General features: G+C 36.1%; 1 protein-coding gene and 1 non-coding gene across 2 annotated transcripts; one reads left to right on the plus strand and one right to left on the minus strand.

Moving 5' to 3' along the window:
- The first annotated feature begins 249 nt into the window (after positions 1-249).
- Positions 250-6,510, plus strand: LOC124637609 (serine protease snake-like). The gene is made up of 10 exons (XM_047174202.1): positions 250-384; positions 664-761; positions 1,170-1,234; positions 1,428-1,489; positions 1,873-2,039; positions 2,574-2,686; positions 4,211-4,363; positions 4,815-4,941; positions 5,368-5,499; positions 6,276-6,510. The coding sequence occupies exons 1-10, from the start codon at positions 312-314 to the stop codon at positions 6,432-6,434; spliced, it is 1,149 nt and encodes a 382-aa protein (XP_047030158.1). The 5' UTR covers positions 250-311; the 3' UTR covers positions 6,435-6,510.
- A 7,387-nt stretch (positions 6,511-13,897) lies between these two features.
- Positions 13,898-13,969, minus strand: Trnae-uuc. The gene has a single exon. It is a non-coding gene; the product is annotated as a tRNA-Glu (tRNA).
- Between the last annotated feature and the right edge of the window lie 8,188 nt (positions 13,970-22,157).

The raw sequence follows: 22,157 nt of genomic DNA on the forward strand, positions 1-22,157 counted from the left end.
GAGACGCGTGAATATAAGTTGACTCTTTTGTATGTTATAAAACGTAAATAAAATATTTCTTAGAAATATTCTAAATTCCACCTAATTATGCATATTTATTAATGTAGGGTTATTTATTTTTCCAATCGTAGATTTGGTGATTATTGATATAATTACTTCGACCGCCAAGGAGATACACGGCTTGTTCAAAGAATTCAAATAACTCAATAGGAAATAAAACAAGTTATTGTTGTTGATATATCTATAATTATTTAGTATCTTCGCGGAGTTTATGCTGGAAACACGTGTAAACAAGTTTTTTTTTTAATATTATGTTACGTCATATAATTATTCTGTTGTTGAGTGGTTGTTGTCTTACTATCGAGATCTTGAATTTAGAAGAAGGTATTTGTCTCTTTTATTTTTTAGAAATAATATAAACTTCTATATTATTGTACTAATATAATGAAGAGAAAAGATTTTTTTATAAGTTTTAAAGGCTCGAAAACTAAATAACCGATTAGAAATATTCTTTCACATTTGGGTAAATCGACTACCCATAGCTAACATAGGTTGTATTATGTCCGGGTATAGGAAAGTTTCCCCGTAACGCGGTTGAAACTGCAGGTAAACAGCCAACAGTGTTTTATGATTTGTCTAAAATTGAATTCTATGAAATTACAGGAGCTGATTGCGAATGGAATAAAGTTCCTGGAAAGTGTGTGAATACATACAACTGTTTGAGCACTTTCATTGATATTAGAGATAAGAAATTTGCACCGGTAAGTTCAATATTCTTTTTTTATCTATATGAAAAAATATCATATCGTTGTTATAGTATTTTAAAAAAAATCTCATCGAGTGTTTTAGCAGAAAAAAATATACCTACATTAAAAAAAGTAAAGCATTACTTTTGTCCAAAAAGTTTTTGTTAAAAATAAAAAGCAGAAAGATTTGGGTGTCTTGTAAACTAAATGTGATTTATGTTAGTGATTATATATTGGTTACATCTTGTTTTCTTTTTAATCATTTTTGCCATATCTCTTTTTATACTATCTCTCCCATAACAGGCCTGCTGGAAGAGATTTCTTATGAAATAAGCTGTGCCTTTCTAGGTTATGTGAACCTACATAAACTATTGATGAAATAACAATGAATTCAAAGTACTAGGTCTATAATTTACATTGCAGATATGTAGTTTTGCTGGAAAAGAGCCTATCATATGCTGCACGGACGGCCAATTTAATAATACCAGGTATGAAGAGATATAATAATATAAATCTTCTCGTATGAAATAAGCATTTAAAACAAGAAGGTATATATTTTCTACCTCCCTATGATAGACTCGATAGTGACGGCAAATATTTTTTTTAAATCTTTAAATTGTTCTTCTTTTGTGCCACATGCTAATAATAGATACAATTGAATAGTTTTTTTTTTTTTCACAGAAATGTTATCTTTGATGATAGTTTGGGTTTTATCCGCAAAGGTAAACAAAAAGCGCAAAATAGTAAGTATTTTTTTACATTTGTATTCTATTCACGTAGAAAAAAATATATTTTAAAGAACAGTAGTAAGAGTATCACAATCGGCTGACAGTTGATCCCACGCTTGGCAAATTGTTTTTATTTTTTTACCTTGATTCCAATCAAAGTTCTCAATCGGTCTGATACTGGCTTAATAGGTACCTGATCTCTGTAATGTGCATAGTTACATTCACCTTCATACTGACATATGAGCACAAACAAACTATAGGCCGACTAAAGATTTTTGCAATGCGCGGGTACGTTAAAAGTGTGGCTCGCACTATGACCCATTAAATTTGCTTTTTTTGCAATTTTTTCTCAGACATGACTGTATACCCTGTTCAAAATCTGTTGACTTTAATTTCAGAGTGCTTGGAATACATACATAGATTTGATTATACGTGCAAAACAGGAACGAGCATTAGTTTATACAGGAGACTTATTAAAGAAAAAAATTGCTATGAAATAAGTGCATCTTATTCTTCTGCATCTTATGGAGGTGTAAATGCTTTCAGACAGCAGTATCCGCACATGGTAAGCATATAAAAAGTTTGGCATATCTTAGTCTATTATATGCTAACGTTCCGTCCTTGACACTCTGACCCTACATTCAAGAAAAGCTTTCTTTTAAGGGTTACATAATCGTAAGTTCACAAGAATAGAGAAAACGAGGCAAATTGAGTTACCCTTTTATTTAAACCAAACATCATTTAAACTGAAGATTGTCTGGACGAAAAATTTGATTTAAGACCAGTTGATGATCCAGCGGGGCCCGGCAGGGCCAAGGTCTGCCGGGGCTGCGGAATTGTTCGAAAGAGTTACCGCGGCCCTGGTACATAAAAGGCCTACGACAGAACACGACGTTTCTTAGTCAGTAAGAGTCTGACATTCCCTCACCGCAGCTGCTAACCCACAGCGGGAGGGGTCATTAGACGATTTTTGACGTCGTTAAAAAAAGACCAGTTGATGACGTCTCAGCCCTTAAAAATAGAACAAAACTGATAAAACATGTGTAACGCATAAATATAAGGTAAAGTGAAATATATTTTTGAATGTATTTTCTTTCAGGCTTTACTAGGGTATGGTCCTGATGTCACAACAGCGGACTGGCTTTGTTGTGGTTCTGTCATCAGCGAGAAATTCATCCTCACTGCCGGTCACTGCTTGTCAAGTACTGCAGTGTAAGTATAGCTATCAGAACGTTATAAAATTATCCTAACAAGATTTTTACAAAAAGACAGTAAAACTATAAATAAAGAATACGGATTATTGAAGAAATGGAAATGTTATAGGTTAACTTTGCTTAGTTCTTATTATTAAGAAGAAGAGATTAATATGTGACGATGACGTTAGAATAAATATAAAAAGTAGAGGCGACCATTTTTAAGATGATTTTTGTAATAGTAATGTTATGGACCAAGTGATAAATTGGGCAGTATACATAATGCCCGGTCATTATGAAAAATGCCCAATATGAGAGTGCAATTTGATAATAATTATTTAAATAATCAAATTGACCGGGCACTATACATATTGCCCGTGACCTTTTGGGCAAAGTAATACAAACATATTTAATTTCAATTTTTTTTATTGTTATTGCCATTTAATTTAAAATAAACTAAGTATCAAACGCTATGCTAGGACAAGTAGTCCAATTAGGCAGGTCCAACTTCGAGAAAGAGGTCAACCGCCGAATTCAACTCGGCTGGACAGAGTTCGGGAAACTACGCAATGTCTTTTCGTCCGACATGAGGTATGTTCCTCAAGATGAAAGTCTTCAACCAATGTGTGCTACCAGTGATGACTTACGGCACCGAAACGTGGTCACTCACTATCGGCCTCATCTCAAAGCTCAAGTCGCTCAACGAGCTATGGAGAGGGTGTTTCTCTACGTGATCGAATCCGAAATGAGGAGATCCGTAGACGAACTAAAGTCACCGATATAGCCCACCGGATTAGCGAGTTGAAGTGGCAATGGGCAGGCCATATTGCTCGCAGAGCAGATGGTCGTAAAGTGCTGGAGTGGAGACCACGGACTAGTAAGCGCAGCGTAGGACGTCCACCAACGAGGTGGACAGACGACCTTATAAAGGTCGCCGGAAGACGCTGGATGCAGGTCGCCTCCAACAGGTATCTGTGGAGATCTAAGGGGGAGGCCTATGTTCAGCAGTAGACGTCCTATGCCTGAGATGATGAAATATCAAACCACTTAAATAATCAGCCTCATGATTTGGATTAATTATGAAGGACTTCTGCCTTAAAAATTTACTAGTTTTTGCATTTAAAAGTTAAGGAAAGTCATATTAAAAATATAACAAAAATATTATTCAAAAAACAAAACGTTTACAACAAATCTTTGTTTTTTAGAAATTACTTATTATTACAAAACAAAATAAACTAAAGTTTAAGCAATAGACTTATTATTTGTCATAATTAATATCTTCTCTTAATAAAACTCAAATGAAAATATCACCGCGTAAAATATAGCTTTTTTATCAAATTGCCCAACTGTAATGTAGCAATATAATAATGCCCGTGCAATGTGATAAATAATGAAGTTAAGATAGTTATTAATCATGTGGCCCGATGAAGCTAGACATTATTCATAATGCTCGGGCATTATTTATAATGCCCGAATTAATCACATGGTCCATAACAGCAATAATAAACAGAAGACGTATCTAAAATAAGTCCTACGTTTTCAGAGGCGAAGTGAAATACATAGCCTTGGGAATATTGAAACGCACTGATCCTCAAGAGTTGTGGCAGAAATACAATGTGAAGAGAGCTATACCCCACCCAGAGTATAAGCCCCCATCGAAATACCATGACATTGCTTTGCTCGAAACTGATAAGACGTAAGTATACAGTAAGTAATCTTTTGCCATAGTAGGTAATTGTTAGGGATTGTTCAGCAAAAGTTACTTTTGAATTTCTATGATCTTCAATATAAGTTCTTTTTTATTTATTTTTTTGCAGCAATCTTAATATTGTTATTTGAAACTGGTAGTTTGAGACTAAAATACTACTAAAGCTTTTTCCAAACGTTGTTTATATAAAACGCCAGTCATGATTATTTACTCCATCACTGGTTATCCTTTACGAAGGTTAATGATGTTTCATCACACACTTTTAACCCCAAAACAACCATTTTTTTATTCAAAATGGCATATAAAAGCTCTTTTAAAACGTCAAGTTAGTCGAACGGTTCCAGAGACTAAGTCTCGTGGCTAAGATCCAAAAATCGTGCAAAAAATCCATATGACAATAAAGGCCGTACTTATGCTACATTATTCTGCTCCATTTTAGGATCACCTTCAGTAGGGACGTGTTACCAGCTTGCCTGCATTCTTCCGGGCCGACATACAACCATCTATACGCCACTGGTTGGGGAGCCTTAGGACATCGAAGAGAGCTGGCAGACACCTTGCAAGCGGTGAATATATTACCATACCCTGGTTAGAATGTAGCATACATAGGTGTCAATAAAAAAAAAAACAGAATCCTTTCTGGCAATAAATCATTTTCAACAAAATAAAACATGTAAAGTAGAACCAGCTTAAATGTCAGTAGTTCATATGGACTGGACGAGTGTTAAAATTGTATTAAGAATTAATATCTATTTATGTTTGATTAGGACGAGTTTGTTTATCAAGACGTTCCAATGTTAAGAAGTTCTTAAAAACAAATTTAATATTATGTGATGAATGCATGTGCACTGAGATATATTATGCGGGTGAAACCACTGGCGTCTTACGACATAATGATTGAATGTCCTCTTCTCAACTTGTAGTTGCTTCTCAACGAGTTTTTAGCCCATATGGGTTTTGTTAATATCATACTTAAAATTGCTTGCTTACAGGTCAACGTATCTCAATACAGTGAAGAGGAATGTATGAAGCAATACCCTGTTCACAGACTTCTAAAACATGGATATAATCACACCATACAAATGTGCTACGGTGATAGGGACGAGCCAAAAGACACGTGCGAGGTATTTATTCTTTATCTGCTAATCCTTAACTAGTTAATATCATATCAATGGAACATTGCCCAACTATGGCAGAAAATCTCCTCATAAACGTAGTTGATTCTAATGTTTCCCTACAGATTGTGAGAATCCTTGAAACTCTCTAGAGCTGGAATAAATCTGATGCTTTTGGTCGTAATCTGACGACTATGCGTCAATAGGCGCTCTGTTTGAAAGTAGGTATGCCATTTCGGAGGCACGTGACAAATGCGGAGGATTAGTGCCTGACTTAAAGTAACGGGCTTATATGTAGGTCCTTGCACGTTTTCCTATCTCACTAAGCCAACATCATCATCATCCTCCGAGTCTTTTTCCCAACTATGTTGGGGTCGGCTTCCAGTCTTACCGGATGTAGCTGAGTACCAGAGCTTTAACAAGGAGCGACTGTCCTATCTGACCCTCTCAACCCAGTTAGACTTGAGTTGAGTGGTGTCAGATTTACTGGCTTTGTGACTACACGTAATGACTGCCAAGGATGTTCAATGACATACGTACAGTTTAACGTGCCATCCAAAACACAGTCATTGGTGTCTGAAATATACTTATAAAGTTCATACTAACTTAGAAAAGTTGCATTGGTAGTTGCCTGACCTGGAATCGAACCCGCGCCCTCATACTCGAGAGGTTGGTTCTTTGCCCACGAGGCCACCGCAACTTTTCTCACTATGGTTGCCAATACACTCATCCTCCGAGCCTTTTTCCCAAAACACAATTATAATATTATTATTTATGATCACCAGGGCGACAGTGGAGGGCCTCTGCAGGCTGACACGAAATGCGCACACACAATTGTTGGCGTTACTTCATACGGCAGACAGTGCGGGATTTCTGCCGGATCCGGGATTTACACCAGAGTCATCCACTATGTACCTTGGATTGAGAGCATTGTATGGCCATAAACACTGACATAAACTACTTAAATAACTACTGCTAATGAAATAAAGAATGTGAGAAATTAAATGGAGTTGAAAGTAATATTTTTTTTAATGACGATGAAAAGTTTTAAAACAATCCTATAGAAGAAACTAAGGATATGCTCTTTGACATAAAAAATTAAATTAGCCAAGTATAGCAATTATTTGAAATATAAAGTCTTTGTTATTTTATGTTTATAAAACATTTTGCACTGAAGTCGATGAACTAAAGGTCACGCGAAGAAGGTACAAATTATAAATACTTTTTTGATTAATCATTTAGTTTCTTTTTTGTTTTCATAAAGACACCTTGCATGCAGAACTTTTTGCAAATAAGGTAAGGTTTCGTTTTGGACCCAGACCATTTTCAAACACACAAGTGTTAATTATTAAATTGTAATATGTATATAATATACATATTTTAGTAGCCTATGCTGTAATATATAAAATATTATAACTAATTAATTGATAGATGGATTCTGTTCCACCTAATTCCGAGAACCAATCGATAAATATTATTTTGTCAGAATGTAATATTCACCTTGTAAATATAAAAAAATATTCAATGTCATTCCATAGCAATTTGAAATGTCATACACATAACTTCTGAGTTCTGAAAGGTCATAATCCAAGTTAATTCAACTCACTCAGAACTGAGAGTTGCATACGTACAATTTAATTAAAAAGTTTCTTCTTTCGGTCTGGCACGTGGATGTGGCATTTTGAGTGTAAGGTAAATTGATTAGTTTTAGGGAAAGGAAAGTAATTAAAAAAATAGCGAAGGAATATCCTGTGTTTATAATTCTTTTTTTGGATGAAGTATTTACAACAAAATGTAAATATAGTAAAAATGTACCGATTTAAAGATTGAAAAATACTTATTTCAGAATTTACAGTATATAGGTATGTATTTTTGATCTACCTACTTCTCAAAAAGATTGAGATTCTGAGACTTTAGCTTGAACTCAAGCGAGACATAGGCTTCAAAACATTGTGTAATTCATATTTTATCAATTACAAAGAATTTGTCAATTGTTTTTTTTTTCGATTACAAAGTATTTTCAAAGTACAAAACTTGTAAGGAAACCTAAGTATTGTACTCACAAGCAATTATTTAAAAACAAAATAAAAAAAAAACGGGACTAAAAAAGTTTACATATCTTAACAAACGTCAAATCAAAACAGTCAACAATCTTCCATTTAGTGACGTCATTCAAGATTCAGTTTGTTCCCCATTCGAATTTTCTCGTGCGTACAACATTATGCACGGCACGTCATGCAACAGACCAGAAGCTAGTATTTTGAATTATTCATGTAGGACTTGCCGACATGTTGTTTTATCGTCCGAGTATAACCATGAAATGAACCAGATGCTATACCTATTGAAACAATCAAAGCATCAGGCGAACATGGTGTACAGATTTTCCACACTCTATGCAATCAGATATGGCTCACGGGGCAATGGCCGAAAGAATGGGCTCACACTGTTTTTGTGCCCTTACACAAAAAAGGTTCCACCAAGACGTGCAGTAATTACCGACTTATAGCTCTTATCTCTCACGCAAGCAAGATTTTACTGCACATACTGAACGAGCGTCTGAAGGCCTATTTAAGCAAACAAATTGCTCCTGAACAGGCTGGTTTTGTGAAGGGGAGGGGAACCAGGGAGCAAATTTTGACAGTGCGACAAATTATAGAGAAGTCCAGGGAATTCAACAAGCCCGTCTACATATGCTTTGTGGACTTCTCTAAGGCGTTCGACTCTGTCAAATGGCCCAAACTCTGGGAAACGCTGGCGGCGATGGGTGTTCCAAAACACCTGATACATCTCCTACGAAGACTATACGAGGATGGCACAGCCTCAGTACGTGCAGACGACATTCAGTCTGATCTGTTTCACCCCAGCGCCGGAGTCCGTCAGGGATGTATTATTTCTCCTCTACTGTTCAATGTGTACACAGAGCTCATAATGAGGATCGCACTAGAAGACTGGGCAGACGGTGTTTCGATCGGTGGTTTGAAGATCTCCAACCTGCGATATGCAGACGATACCACTTTGTTCGCCACCAGTACCCAACACACGGAAGAGCTTCTTGGCAAGATGGCACAGGTTAGTCTTGAGTTCGGACTTAAGATAAACCGGAATAAAACAAAAATGATGATTGTCGACCGCATGAATAACAATTCTCCAGAAATTACAAAAATTGCAAATTGTGATGTGGTGCAATCGTACATTTATCTGGGGGCCTTAATAACGAACAACGGTGGATGTATCGACGAAATCAAAAGGCGTATGGCGATCTCCAGATCTGCAATGGACAAGCTGAGGAAAATATGGAGGAATCGCAACATTTTTAGAGCCACAAAGATCCGACTAGTACGGACACTCGTATTCCCCATATTCCTGTATGCCGCAGAAACGTGGACCGTTCGGGAGGTAGAGAGGAAGAAGATAGACGCCCTAGAGATGTGGTGCTGGAGAAGAATGCTCGGAGTATCGTGGACTGAATTTCGTACCAACGAATCTATACTTCGAGAACTAGGCATCAAGCAACGTCTATCGTCTTTGGTACAGTCTCGTATCCTCAACTATTTTGGTCACGTATGCCGCCGAGGGGAGGTGGCTATTGAGCGACTTGTGGTTCAGGGCAGGGTTGAGGGTACCAGGCCACGAGGAAGATCGCCTATGAGGTGGACTGACCAGATAAAAGCGGCAGTAAATGGCTCATCGTCACTTTACGAATGCACGAGGAAGGCGGCCATCAGAGAGGAGTGGCGGCGGGTTGTTAAGCTTGCCACCAACACCTGAAGTGATGACCACGACCACTCTGTCAAGAGTGATAACGACAAAGAAAGAAAGAAAATAACCACATCCACAACGCTTTGGGAGCAATTGAAGTTTTCCGAATGGGGAATACACCGGATTTTAGCACAAATTGTGTATGAAGTTGTAAAATATTGAATTTTAAATATCCAAGTAATATTCATATAAATTCGTTTTTGCAGATGATGTCAGTGGTTTTTTGGTTGATTTTTTTCAAGGGAGTTAAGATGAATAATTAATCCTTTTCATTTTTAACTTATCTACGTCAATGTTGATTAATTCATCGATTCGACATTATCAAAAGTTTGATTTAATTGCAAATAATTTTCGTATTTATAGTACAGTGAACCCTTTAAAACGTTTTGAATGGATTTTTTTAAATTGATTAACATATAATTTTTTTCTTATAATCATAACATACCAATGCATGTCATGCAGGATTAAGTAAGTTAGCTAATCTACGACAGTATTAGAACAGCATTAAAACTTAGTCTATATAAAAGTTTGTGAAAGAGCCTAATGGATCAATCAACCTACATTTATGACAAAATATATTAAAATAATATAGGAAGCAGTGTCTGCCAAGAAATATGAAGACTTTTCTAACTTGCGTCTTAGTAACAGCCAAACGGGTCGATAGATCATAACTTTAGGAGTCGATCAGGTGGTCTGTTGCCAGATTGATCAAGGGATTATCGGGTTGTCCTGGGTTGAAGAGATCGAATAGGCAGTCTCTACTTTGTGATCAAGATGGCAAATTGAAAAATTGTTTGCACGTAAATAAGTGAATGGTTAATACGACTTATACAAAATTACCTTTTCTAATATTTTTACCTTTTTTAAAAATGTACGGATTCGTAAAATTTTACTACAAGCCAATGAAATGTTTCAAAAAAAAAGGTATAAATTGAAACATTTCATTGCGTTCCTTCGTTTATAAATCCAAACTAATATTATAAATGCGAAAGTAACTCTGTCTGTCTGTCTGTCTGTCTTTCTGTCTGTCTGTCTGTCTTTTCTTCACGCCTAAACTACTGAACCGATTTGTGTGAAATTTGGTACAGACATAGTTTGAAACTTGAGAAAGGACATAGGATAGTTTTTATTACAAAAAAAAAAAAAAAAAAATTATTCCGGACATATAGCGCCATCTATTGGTCAAATCAAAAATCTGCTGGTAGTCACTATTCCACGCGAACGAAGTTGCGGGCAAAAGCTAGTATTTAATATAATCTTATGAGTCTGAAACGTAGATACTCAAATATGCCCGAGTTTTTCGTATTCATTACGTACATCCTATAAATGTGGTAAAATGTTCAAACCTATATTTTATATTCTAACATACCTATGGATATCGTTGAGCGACTTTTTATCATTTAGCATCAGATATACGTACAAATCAAGTTTACTTTAAATATGAATATACAAAGCCATATACTTAATTCTCAATTCTTTATTTACGTAAAAGAGTAGATACCAAAAAAATTTGGACAACTTGCATTACATGTGCACATTTTTGTATAGCCCTAGCCATATCCTGAAACTGCAACAAAAACAATAACAAAAAAATAGAATCAGGTTGATGACCGACAGTTAACTACAAAACAGTGAGAACAAATAGTAACATCGTTAGTACATTATTTATTACAATAACATCCAGCTGCTATGAAGGACACCTAATTACACAACGATCGATCATATAACAGATATTCTTTTCTCATAATAATCATCTGGAAGCAGGCAATACAGGAAAAATATTGTTGCTGAGCTACGTACTTTAAAGATACATTTTGTGCATTGTGTGAATATAACTTCAATTTCAAAGGCAAGAATCCAATCAATTAGAACGCCAAAAAAAACGATTGGTCAAGCATGGAAGGTGATTGACCCTAGGGGAATTGGAGTGCCCGGGTAACTGGGCTGAGGAAATCAGCTAGGCAGTCGCTCCTTGTATAACACTGGTACTCAGCTGGATCCAGTTAGACTGGAAACCGACCCCAATATAGCTGGAAAAGGGCTATAGCTGGAAAAGGGTGATTAACACATATTGTTAGAGGTTCGCTCCAACCGCCTTCGCCTACCGCGTTCCACTCTAAATCTATGGCAACTTATTGGCTTCCTATTCCATAATTAATCGTCTAATTAGCGTCTCTTTTATATTTCTTACAATCAAAGCAAAACAATGAGACTTTCCATTTTTATTCCGTTTGAGCTGTCCATCTCATTTACTTTGTTTCTCGCTACTCATATTTTAGCGAGCGCATAATGAGATGCCTTGCCAGTCCACCTTGTGTACATATCTTTGTTGTAAACTAGAATAGGGAACGCGGAGTATAATGTATGTTGTAATGCAGTGTCAAGTGCATTAGCAAGGATACTATGTGTAATATTCAGGTGAGCTTTACATTGTAAGCATCATCCTTCACCAAAAAGGACTTTGTCATCCAGAATAACAAATATTTGAGTTTTAAACCTAGGGGTGAAGCGAAAATTTTTTTGGTGTCTGCCTTATGTTATTTAACTGTCGAAAAGTGCTTTTGAATCACTAAAATCACATTTTAATGTTATAACTATGAAACTCCACAAAATTTTGAAAAGTAAAACCCGAATATAACGAAAGAAACCCCATACCGACATAGGTACTATCTAAAAATCCAACAAACATAAACAAAGAAAGCCAGGTCAAATATCGACGGACTATCGGACTCCATAATTCATAACAAACAAGTCAGTGGTCAGCAAAGAGCAGACAATCAAATGAATAATTTAATGTAAAAGCCGTAAAATTACGTGAAACGCCGCCATATTTGATTGTGAAGTGACGTGCTGGGGGAGTAGGGAAAAGGTTGGGATACCAATGTTTTGGTTCGAAATTGAGTAAAAATTTACGAACATCTACACGGAAAAACTGAAAAAAAAATAGATTGTCAGTAATAACGCATAGAAAGAGGTGTTTTTGGGGCAGTCTCATGCAATCCTGACGTTCAAAAAACTTCTGTTTTTCATCCTATTTTGAATAAATGTCTTTTGATTTTGGTATATGATTTGATAGAAAACTTATATAAAATATTATTGACTATGTATATACATATTATATATTTACTTTTTAAATACTCCTAATTTGTCTCTGGGTAATAGTTTCGCATGGCAAATGCCTAATCTGAAACTATTCCTATAGTATGTCATCTTATGTGTAACAAACAAGTAGGTATAAAAAAAAAACAAAGAAAGATAGCGAAACATTGTAATAAATGTTTAACCTAAAAAAGTTCTTATCACACCGTACTAAAATCGTCACAAACACTAGCTGGGTTCCGTCAACACAATCTAGATAAGTTCAAAGAAAATTGTAACAAATGTTGATATCTTACAACCCTTACATATTTATGTAAAAGGGCTGTGTCTCATAAGGATAGGACGAAAAAGTTTCGTAAATATATATGAGATTGTAGAGAAGAAGGGTAGGTACAGACGTGATATTTTCATTCTTGTAAAAAGGCTCTAAATCACAATAGTTATAATATTATGTACTTTGTTTGAATGTATCTTTCATCGTCAATCAGTCAGACGTAGTAATATTAGATTATATTATTGCACATACAAACTTAGAAAAGTTGCATTAGTACTTGCCTGACCTGGAATCGAACCCACACTCATGCTTGAGAGGTTGATTCTTCACCCAACAATAGGCACCCTTTTGGCAACAAAATATTTTCCATATTGAAGTGTATTTATTTCAAAATCAATACAACAGCTTTTTTAATAGAATTTCATTAATTCAAATGCTTTTGTGGTATGTATATACCTACGTCAGATGGTAAGACGTAACCTGCTGGTAAGAGAACACAATAAAAATGGTAATCGGATAACTCCTTGGATCCCTTAAATTATTTATCATATTCATGGCATTACGCGGATAGAGGGGAACTAAAGAAACTTTAACTAAAAATATTCGTGTTCAAGTCTTATACGAAATGTTTCCTTTTTTCAGGATTTTTTTTTATTTGAAAACGTGATTTATTTTGGTGTTAAATAAATATTACTATGAAACTAATAGATAGATGTACATCTATAGCATTTTTCCAAATATAAAAAAAAACACACGCCGTAGTAGCTCAAACGTCAATATTTCACTATTTCAGATCATTTCTCTATTTGTTATTAAACTCAATAGAAGGATAAATTAGCAAATTCAAGGAACGTAGATAAATTAAAATTACCCTACAGAATTTTCTTTCCATTTATAGAAATAAGAAAAAAAAAAAAAATGGAAAAAAATTCCTCTTATTTTTCAAAGGTCTCAAAGCTTACCTTTATCTCCGGTTTTGTTAAGCAAATATTGGTTTCATACAAACGTTTTATTTCAGTTCGTTAAACAGTATTTGCTATGCTATATTTTGCACGCGTGTTTTCCTTCCGAGGGTATGAGCCGGAATTTTTTAGTAGGCCATTCTTTTGTTCCTTTTTTTTTGTGAAATAAAACGAATTTGAACCGTTAGTACGCTTTTTTGTAACTATTATAGTTTAATTTCATGTTTTCTACAGAATAATAAAATATTGTAAAAATGTTCCTTTCAAGTTTATATTTAAATACCTACTATAAAAAAAAATACAACAAAAGTATCTCCCGTACCGGGAATCGAACCCGAGCCTCCTGGGTGAAAGCCAGGTATCCTAGCCACTAGACCATACGGGATACGGTAGCGTGCTCGAAATTGTTGTTATACTGCTTATCCGTAATTAAAATCGTGATCACGCAGTATTGAATACCGTTTTCATTAGCGTACCTTTTCATTTAGTTCGTCAATATCCAATCAAAAACCCGCTCGTGGTTTAATAATGGCGTCGCTTAATATGCATAAGGGTGTAGGTGGATATTAAGCGTAAACGTTCCGTATGTTCACGTATATTGGTTTTCAAAGGCTGTTAATAGGTAATTTAAATGCTTGCGTCATCGACGTAAAAATAATAATGGGTACAGCAAAATAGGAAAAAAAATGAGTCTTATTGAATACATAACTTTTTTATGTTATCCTTTAAATCAAAAGAAAAAAATACTTTTTGTACCAAAATTTTCTATTTTTGTTCCTTTTCTCATTAATTTGTCACCACTTGTACCTTATTCCAGTTTGATATCATTAGTGATTAATCAATCAGTGATCTGTGTTCACTCAGCAGAATCTATTGTGAGATATCAGGCATTGTAGATTACTGATAGGTCGATAAGCATTGTGGTAATACGTCACTGGTCCGAGATTACTATTCTGGAAACAATCACTGGTCATTAGTGTAGGTATGTAAATAGAAGGGGGATGGGAAGCTTCCTGTATTTTTAAGGTTTTTTCCAGCTTATTACTAAGCTCATTCATAAGTGACCTTTTACGGCGACCAACGAATTGAATACCTAATAGATATCGCATTTATGCTGTTAAATCGGGTGGTAATGCCAAATGTCTTTCCTAAAAACATAGATTGGGGATAGTTTTTTTTTTGCCGCATAAATACCTACTTTGTTAATCCAAACTTACTTTACTTAACTTATAATGAATTAACAGTAAGCACTTAAAATTTTCTTTTTTGTCATGGTCACGTTGAAGCTTTTACATTTCTGATAGAAGGGGACATAGCTTTTTTATATCTCCCGTCGTCTCTGTCTGTTAACAGACTCTGTGGCACAGTCCGGCAGTCTTTACAATTTTTATGTAGTAAACAAACTTTAGCTTGTCAGTTCACATAATACATGCAGGAACAAAGCTTGTTTCATCTGACTGGACACGGCTCGTATCGAGATGATATCTAGTGATAGCAACGGTTGCTTTGTATACCGCCTTGTCAGTTATGTGTGAAGGTTGTATTGTTGTGTATGGTATCAGGTAGCTGAGGTAGCCATATTAAAACTGTTGTAATTTATAGAGAAATTCAACGATCATTATATTAAAGATAATTAATTTACCACTTGGTCCAGGCTGATTATCATATAAGAGTAATAAAAGATTGCAAAAGCCCAAAAATGTGTAAAAAAGTGGTTTAGGCCTGGGTCGAGTGGACGACAGATTTCTACCCTTTGCACTATTGGAGTAGACCTGCTCTAAATACATGCATGTTTGGCTTAAATGCATTGCTAGTAAGATAAAAAAGAAACTATTCTGTAAGTTGTTCCCTGCTGTAAATATTTTAATAGCTTTATAAAGTTTGTAGATACAAGCTAATATGTACTACTAGGTACTATTTTATTATGAAAACACAATAGGTTCATTATATCATGTTTACTTTAACAATCAAGAAATATAGCGTCGTGTGAAAGAACCAGTACATTTTGTACTTTTAGACCGAGAGCCCGTGCCTGCCAGACTCATTATTTTATAAAGGCTGAAGTTTGGATAATCGTGGCTTTAGAATATTTGAAACATTTGTACACATTTGTATATGTCACCGTAAGATTACAAACATCGTTAGATTACAATCTATCTCGAGAGATTGTAAACTGTCGAATTATTGTAAACCGTAACACCTGATTGCAATTTAACGCATTATTTTTCGCTATATTATAATCTATCGATGAGAAATTGTCAAATTGTCAACTGTCCGAAAGCTCTCCCTGATTGGTCAGTCTTTTTGTAAGATCGAGAGCGATGTAGAGCGGTCAAATTGTCAACTGGCGTAGAACGGAATGCATCTTGCGCGCTGATTGGTAGAACGTCAAAAAAGACAATGTTCTTTGCAACTCCCGGTGTCACAGCTCTTTGACGTGCAAAAATAAGTGACGGTTTAATTTTTTATAAAATCAAAAATTGTACTTAATTTTTAAGACTCAAATTACACACAATTAAAAATTGTATTAAAAATTGAAGTTAGTGACGAAAACGAATCGCTGCAAAACCGACTCCACGTAGTCTTGTCTGCCCTACCCCTAGAGTGCAATTCAAAATCGCGTAGGCGCGGAGGGGCGAGGCGGCCTGCGAGCTGAGGCGCAGGTAGTTTCAGCGCTCGCCGCCGCGGCTGAGGCTGGCCGGCTCCGCCGGCCAGCAAGCCGAAGCTGCGGTGGTGAGCGTGAAAACCATCTGCGACGATAAGCTCGCATGGGACCGCCGGAGCCCCGCAGCGCCGGAGCCGTGACAGAAGTTATGCTTGCTGCATGTTGCATGCTTACTTCCATGCTCACTGCCTCGTTGGTCTAGTTGTCGCAAGTGTGGCTGCTGAGCACGAGGTCTCGGGTTCGATTCCCGAGTCGGGCCGAAATCGCTTTGTGGGTTTTAGAAGACTTTCACAAAGCAGCCCGAAGCCTGGAAGTTGGTGATTGATTCACCCGTGCATCGGAGAGCACGTAAATGTCGGTCCTGCGCCTGATCTCTTTCCGGTCGTGTCGGATTGCCGTCCCATCGGGCTATGAGAGTGAAGGAATAGGGAGTGCACCTGTGTCTGCGCAATTTCTTGTGCACTATAATATGTCCTGCGCAGTTGGCTATAGTTCGGCCATTCAGAGAATGCGTTCCTGACACGTCGCGATTGAACTGACGACGTAACTTTGCAATGGCGTTGCAGTTACGATAAAAATATTTTTGCTGGTTGTTTACCGTTTTAACAATTGAGGAGCATTAAAACAACATTATTATATCAATAATCAATGAATGTTATTACGTCGTCAGTTCAATCGCGACGTGTCAGGAACGCATTCTCTGAATGGCCGAACTATAATCTCCTTACATGAGAATAGCCGCCGTAGCCGATAATCGGCTAGGAGGACATCATCATCATCACTTCCATGCTGGGTCAATTAATATGGGATGTGTTATATTTTAAACAAAAAACTCAGTAGGTACGAGTTAAAAAATTAGAAGGTAAATAAATATTTTTATGATGTCATTTAATAGTATTTAAGAAGTTTACTGTTAGAATGCATGCTACAAATTTAGATGCAAAAAAATAACCATCATGCTGAGTTGTATTTAGAGTGGAAGATAACTCGTGGCTAAGATAGTATTATTTAGATGCTCGACGCTTTATTAATTGTGGCTGACTTAGTAATTTAGAAGGCAACATACATTTTTGGGGGCGAATAATGATATTAAAAAGAAGCCTGTTTAATTAGCACCCCTTTTATTTTATTTTTAAATATTAGTTTGTATTTGAAGACAAAATACCTAACTGTATTTTTATAAGAGTTATTTATATATAAATTTAATACTTGAAGAATTTTTGAAGAGCATTTATTTTATTTAACTGACACCTCTATTTCATTCCTAACTCTACGGGAACTCCATGGGAACAGAACGGCTGGTCGTGATTGGTCGATCTTACAAAAAGACTGACCAATCAGAGAGAGCTTTCGGACAGTTGACAATTTGACAATTTCTCATCGATAGATTATAATATAGCGAAAAATAATGCGTTAAATTGCAATCAGATGTTACGGTTCACAATAATTCGACAGTTTACAATCTCTCGAGATAGATTGTAATCTAACGATGTTTGTAATCTTACGGTAACATATACATATAATATAATGATCAGTTGAGTCAGTCATTGCTTTCTAGTGCACTTTGTAGTTTGAAATATTTAACTCCACATTGCTGTTTAAAAAGATGACTGAAAGAAAACAGTTTGAAAAATGACTCAACTTTAACTCATTCAAACATTCGTCGCTTAAAATAAAATCACAAAGACTGTCCCCGTTTCCTTCACAAAAAATGAGTAAAAAAAATGTTTTCAGGACGGAATATAACAAAGAGCGGACATCTTTGTGTAAGTCCAGCGTCATTAAGAGTCGTAACAGTATTTTAATTAAAATATACTTTTCTGAATGTAAAGACAATGATGGAAATTATGTAATTTAAATGGGAAAAATTAATGACTTATTATGTCCGTATTATAATTGTGAATGAAGGTAAAATGCACGGTGAACATAAGGCACGGTGGAGGTAAGGTCCAGGTGACGTCTAATTATAAAAAGTTAGAAAGATATCGAAAGAAAATATTTTAGAGACGCTGTGGTAATCCTCGTTACATTATTTAAGAATAAATACATAGAAGAAAATATACCGACTTTTTACTGAAAAAAAAATTACAATAAAATTGTAAAGGTCACCCTTTCTCTTCTTGTTCCGAATATTTAGACCAGAACCTTCATATAACGTCATGCACTAGCTATTGCAATCAAATTAACTGTTATTCGTTTATAACAAGTGGCGAAGGCTATGCTTTACTCCCTTGACACAGAAACAAATGCCGGAGACCGTTCTTTTCGTATGTTGTATTCTAACATCATTCGTTATTAAATTAATTAACTAAAGCATGATAGTTTTTATCACCTCTTTTTGGTGCCCTGTACCAATTCTTATTTAAGAAATATTTGGATTCATTGAAAACCACTATCTATTATTTACTGACGTAGGACAAAAGACATTCACACCTAATCACTTTTTTAAACACAAAAGTCCTTACAAAGCGATTTGAAAATCCACATTTAAGTACTTTACACGCCAAGCTTTGAACATAGGTACTTGAGACTCACACACTCATATCGAGTGATTTCAGAATACTTGCCAAGTATGAATGTCGCCCTTTATTGTACCCTTCTTGGCATCTAGCCAAGAGAAATGTAGACTGAAAAGTGTCACTTTGTATTGTTAACGTTTACCGGATTTCATTGGGCCAAGGTCAGAAGTTCAGCGTGTTATAAGAGATTTTTTCACAATGTTTGCCCTTGTGATATTCTAATGTCAATGTGTTTATCACACTATGAACGCACATAGAAGTTTGAAAGTATGGATGAGACTGTCAATGTTTCTTATTCTGTTACGTAGAAGTTACTGAATGTGTTTGATGAAACTTGGCAGCAATTCAGTTGATTCATAAAAATTGGTTAAGGGTTGGCGTTATGGTGCCTGCTCTTCTGTAATTTTTTATTTCAAAAAGTGCTATTTTGCAGCTAAGTTTGAAATAATTTTGGGTTAGACTTTAACATTCATGTGCATAGCTCGTGGGCTGTTGATCGATCACAAAGTTAAAATTTTCAAACAAGATTGATAGACATACTTTATTATGATAACACACAGTAAAAAATTACATCTTATTAAAATGAACTGTAAAACACACGAATAAAGAACTGAATTTGGGAGCTCATCACAAAGCTAATTCTCACGAGCGTCCGTTGCTCCAACGTATTAAAATAATAAAACTCACAAGATGGTTGTATGCTTTTCATCAAGAAATAAATTGAATTTGTTTCCATCACAAAGGGGAATGTGATGGAGTATAATTTAGTTAAACAAAAATAGGTTTTGTGTCTTCCATTTTCAGTTCATAATTCGGTTCTTTTATTTTGTTAATTAGTCTTAATAGAAACAATGAAATGTCAACCGCTTATCATAATTTTTGCTGTAACCGCTCTAGTTTGGGAGGTTGTCAGTATTTATTATATAGGTTGAGCATAATGAGGAAAATGTCTCCAAGAAATGTTTAATTAACGCACATTTTTGGACGTTGTTGATGTTAGGCGTTTAAAGAGTATTGCTCTTACATAAAAATTATGAGATTCAAAAATGCTTCTTTTTCCATTTTTAGGGTTCCGTACCCAAAGGATAAAACGGGACCCTATTGTTTTCGCTCCTCTGTCCGTCCGTCCTTCCGTCTGTCACCAGGCTGTATCTCATGAATCGTGATAGTTAGAGATTTTAAATTTTCACAGATGATGTATTTCTGTTGCCGCTATAACAACAAATACTGAAAACTAGAATAACATAAATATTTTGGGGGGCTCCGATACAAGAAAAGTGATTTTTTTGCTCATTCTTGCTCTGGAACGGAACCCCTCGTGCGCGAGACCGACTCGCACTTAGCCGGTTTTTTTTTCTAATTTCTGCTTCAAAATTTTCGTTACAACGTCCTAAGCACTGTTGGACGTCCTTCCCCATACTGTTTGGGGAATTCATCAACACCTTCTCACCCACTCACCTTTCGCCGCCGCCGCCCCTGCCTCGACATCGGTAGAGACGATGACTCGTGTAGGTTCGTCAACCCCCAAACGAGCCTACGCAGCAATTGTAGCCGCTAAGAAGCCTGTTGAGCCACAAAACTCGCAGGTTAAAATAGCGGAAACCACAAAAGGGGGTAAGAAGAGCCGATCGAAACCAAATCAGGTTTTGAGAAGGCAGGGTCCCAAGGTCGACACGTGCGACAAGGATGGTTTCGTCAAGGTCGAGAGGAGGAAGAAAAAGAAACCTCCTTGTCGGAACCAGTGCGGTACTGCGCTGGCGGGGCCCAATATGCTGCTGCGTCCAGCTATTCCGACGACGCAGCTGTACGTGTCCAGGCTGCACCATTCCACGAAGGTTGAGGAGGTCGTGGAATATCTGCGCGTGAAGACCAGCTGGACCTTGAGGGTCGTGAGGTTGGAATCGCGTCACAACACAAATTTTAACTCGTTCGTGGTGCGTGTTCCGACACAAGGTCTCGAGAAGGTCCTCAAGGAAGATTTTTGGCCGAAGGGTGTTATGTACCGCCGGTTTCGTGGCCGGCTACATGACACCAGTCAGCGTAACACGACGCCGACACATCGTGTGCATTAGTTTTAAGAATATTTGTTATGTATTTATAGTATGTTTAAGTTTTTATAGATATAGTATTGTATATATATATTGATATGGTGAATTTTTATGTATTAGTTTATAAGTATTGTAATGTACGATATATGTGTATTTGTATTTTTATGGGCCCTAGTTGCCTGAAATAAAGGAATAAATAAAATAAATAAAAATTACTCTGCCTCTCTGCAAAGGTGGTGAAAGTTAACGCTTTCATATATTATTTTACATACGTTTTGACTGGATACTAAAATTACTATTTTAGGGATAGTAAAGAAATTAAAGTTAATCCTACGACCTAAACCATCCATTACGTCTTGCAAAATTGCATAATTTTTTGTAATAAGCGATAAAGCGACACTAACAAATAACATTAAAAACTGAGAGACAACTTAAATACCTGATGACGGGCAATGAGGCTGAAAACACGCCATTTTCCTGAACTGTAATAGAGAGTAATCTTTGATGTGGAAACGGTACATTCTTGCATTCAGATAAGACTGATACCACGTAGCTAAGGGAAGCGATCCGAACCCCTCTAAAACAGCGAAAAAATGTTGTTTGGTTTATGGGAGTTTTCTTGATTATTATTTTATTGTACTGTTCACGACGCTGGCATAACGCAGCAGCGTTAAAGCCTTATACAAATACCTAAATTATTTTTAAAAAGGTATATTTTGTTATCAACATTATCGTCATCACACCAGCAAATTGCCGTCCACCGTTGAACCATAGTGCTTGTTACAGCTGCAAAAATAAAAAATCGGTAAAAAGTCAAAGTCAAAGTCAAAGTCAAATCATTTATTTCATTTAGGTTTTCACAAGCACTTATGAACGTCAAAAAATATAAATAAAGTTGATTCTAGTTGCCCATTCCAAAAGTAGCTTCCTATGGAGAAGAACGGGCAAGAAACTCCATGGTTAAACAACTGCTATCACGAGTTCACTTATCACGTTTCTAGAGGTTCTGACAAATTGAGGAATCAGACACATAGTGAACTATTAGTAATAGTGTCCTACTTTTCATTTTGGGCAGGGAAGCCTTAAAAAATATCACCCGGACTACCTCCAAACAATTTAAAAAACACCTGCAAAACCTTCATCAATAATGCAATACCCGCGACCTCTCACCACTATGTCCTCACCCGTGTCTTCCGCAGATTTACGGGCCAGCGCTCCTTCCAACAGCTCGAAGGATTTAATTTACTTCCACAAAGAGCTCGTTTTTCTCCCCTGATGTTTTTCGATGCGATGTTACTGTTAGTAAATGTTGCTTTCTATTTTTTCCTTTGTGTACAGAAC

The sequence above is a fragment of the Helicoverpa zea genome, chromosome 16 (assembly GCF_022581195.2).
Source record: "Helicoverpa zea isolate HzStark_Cry1AcR chromosome 16, ilHelZeax1.1, whole genome shotgun sequence".
Classification (NCBI taxonomy): domain Eukaryota; kingdom Metazoa; phylum Arthropoda; class Insecta; order Lepidoptera; family Noctuidae; genus Helicoverpa; species Helicoverpa zea.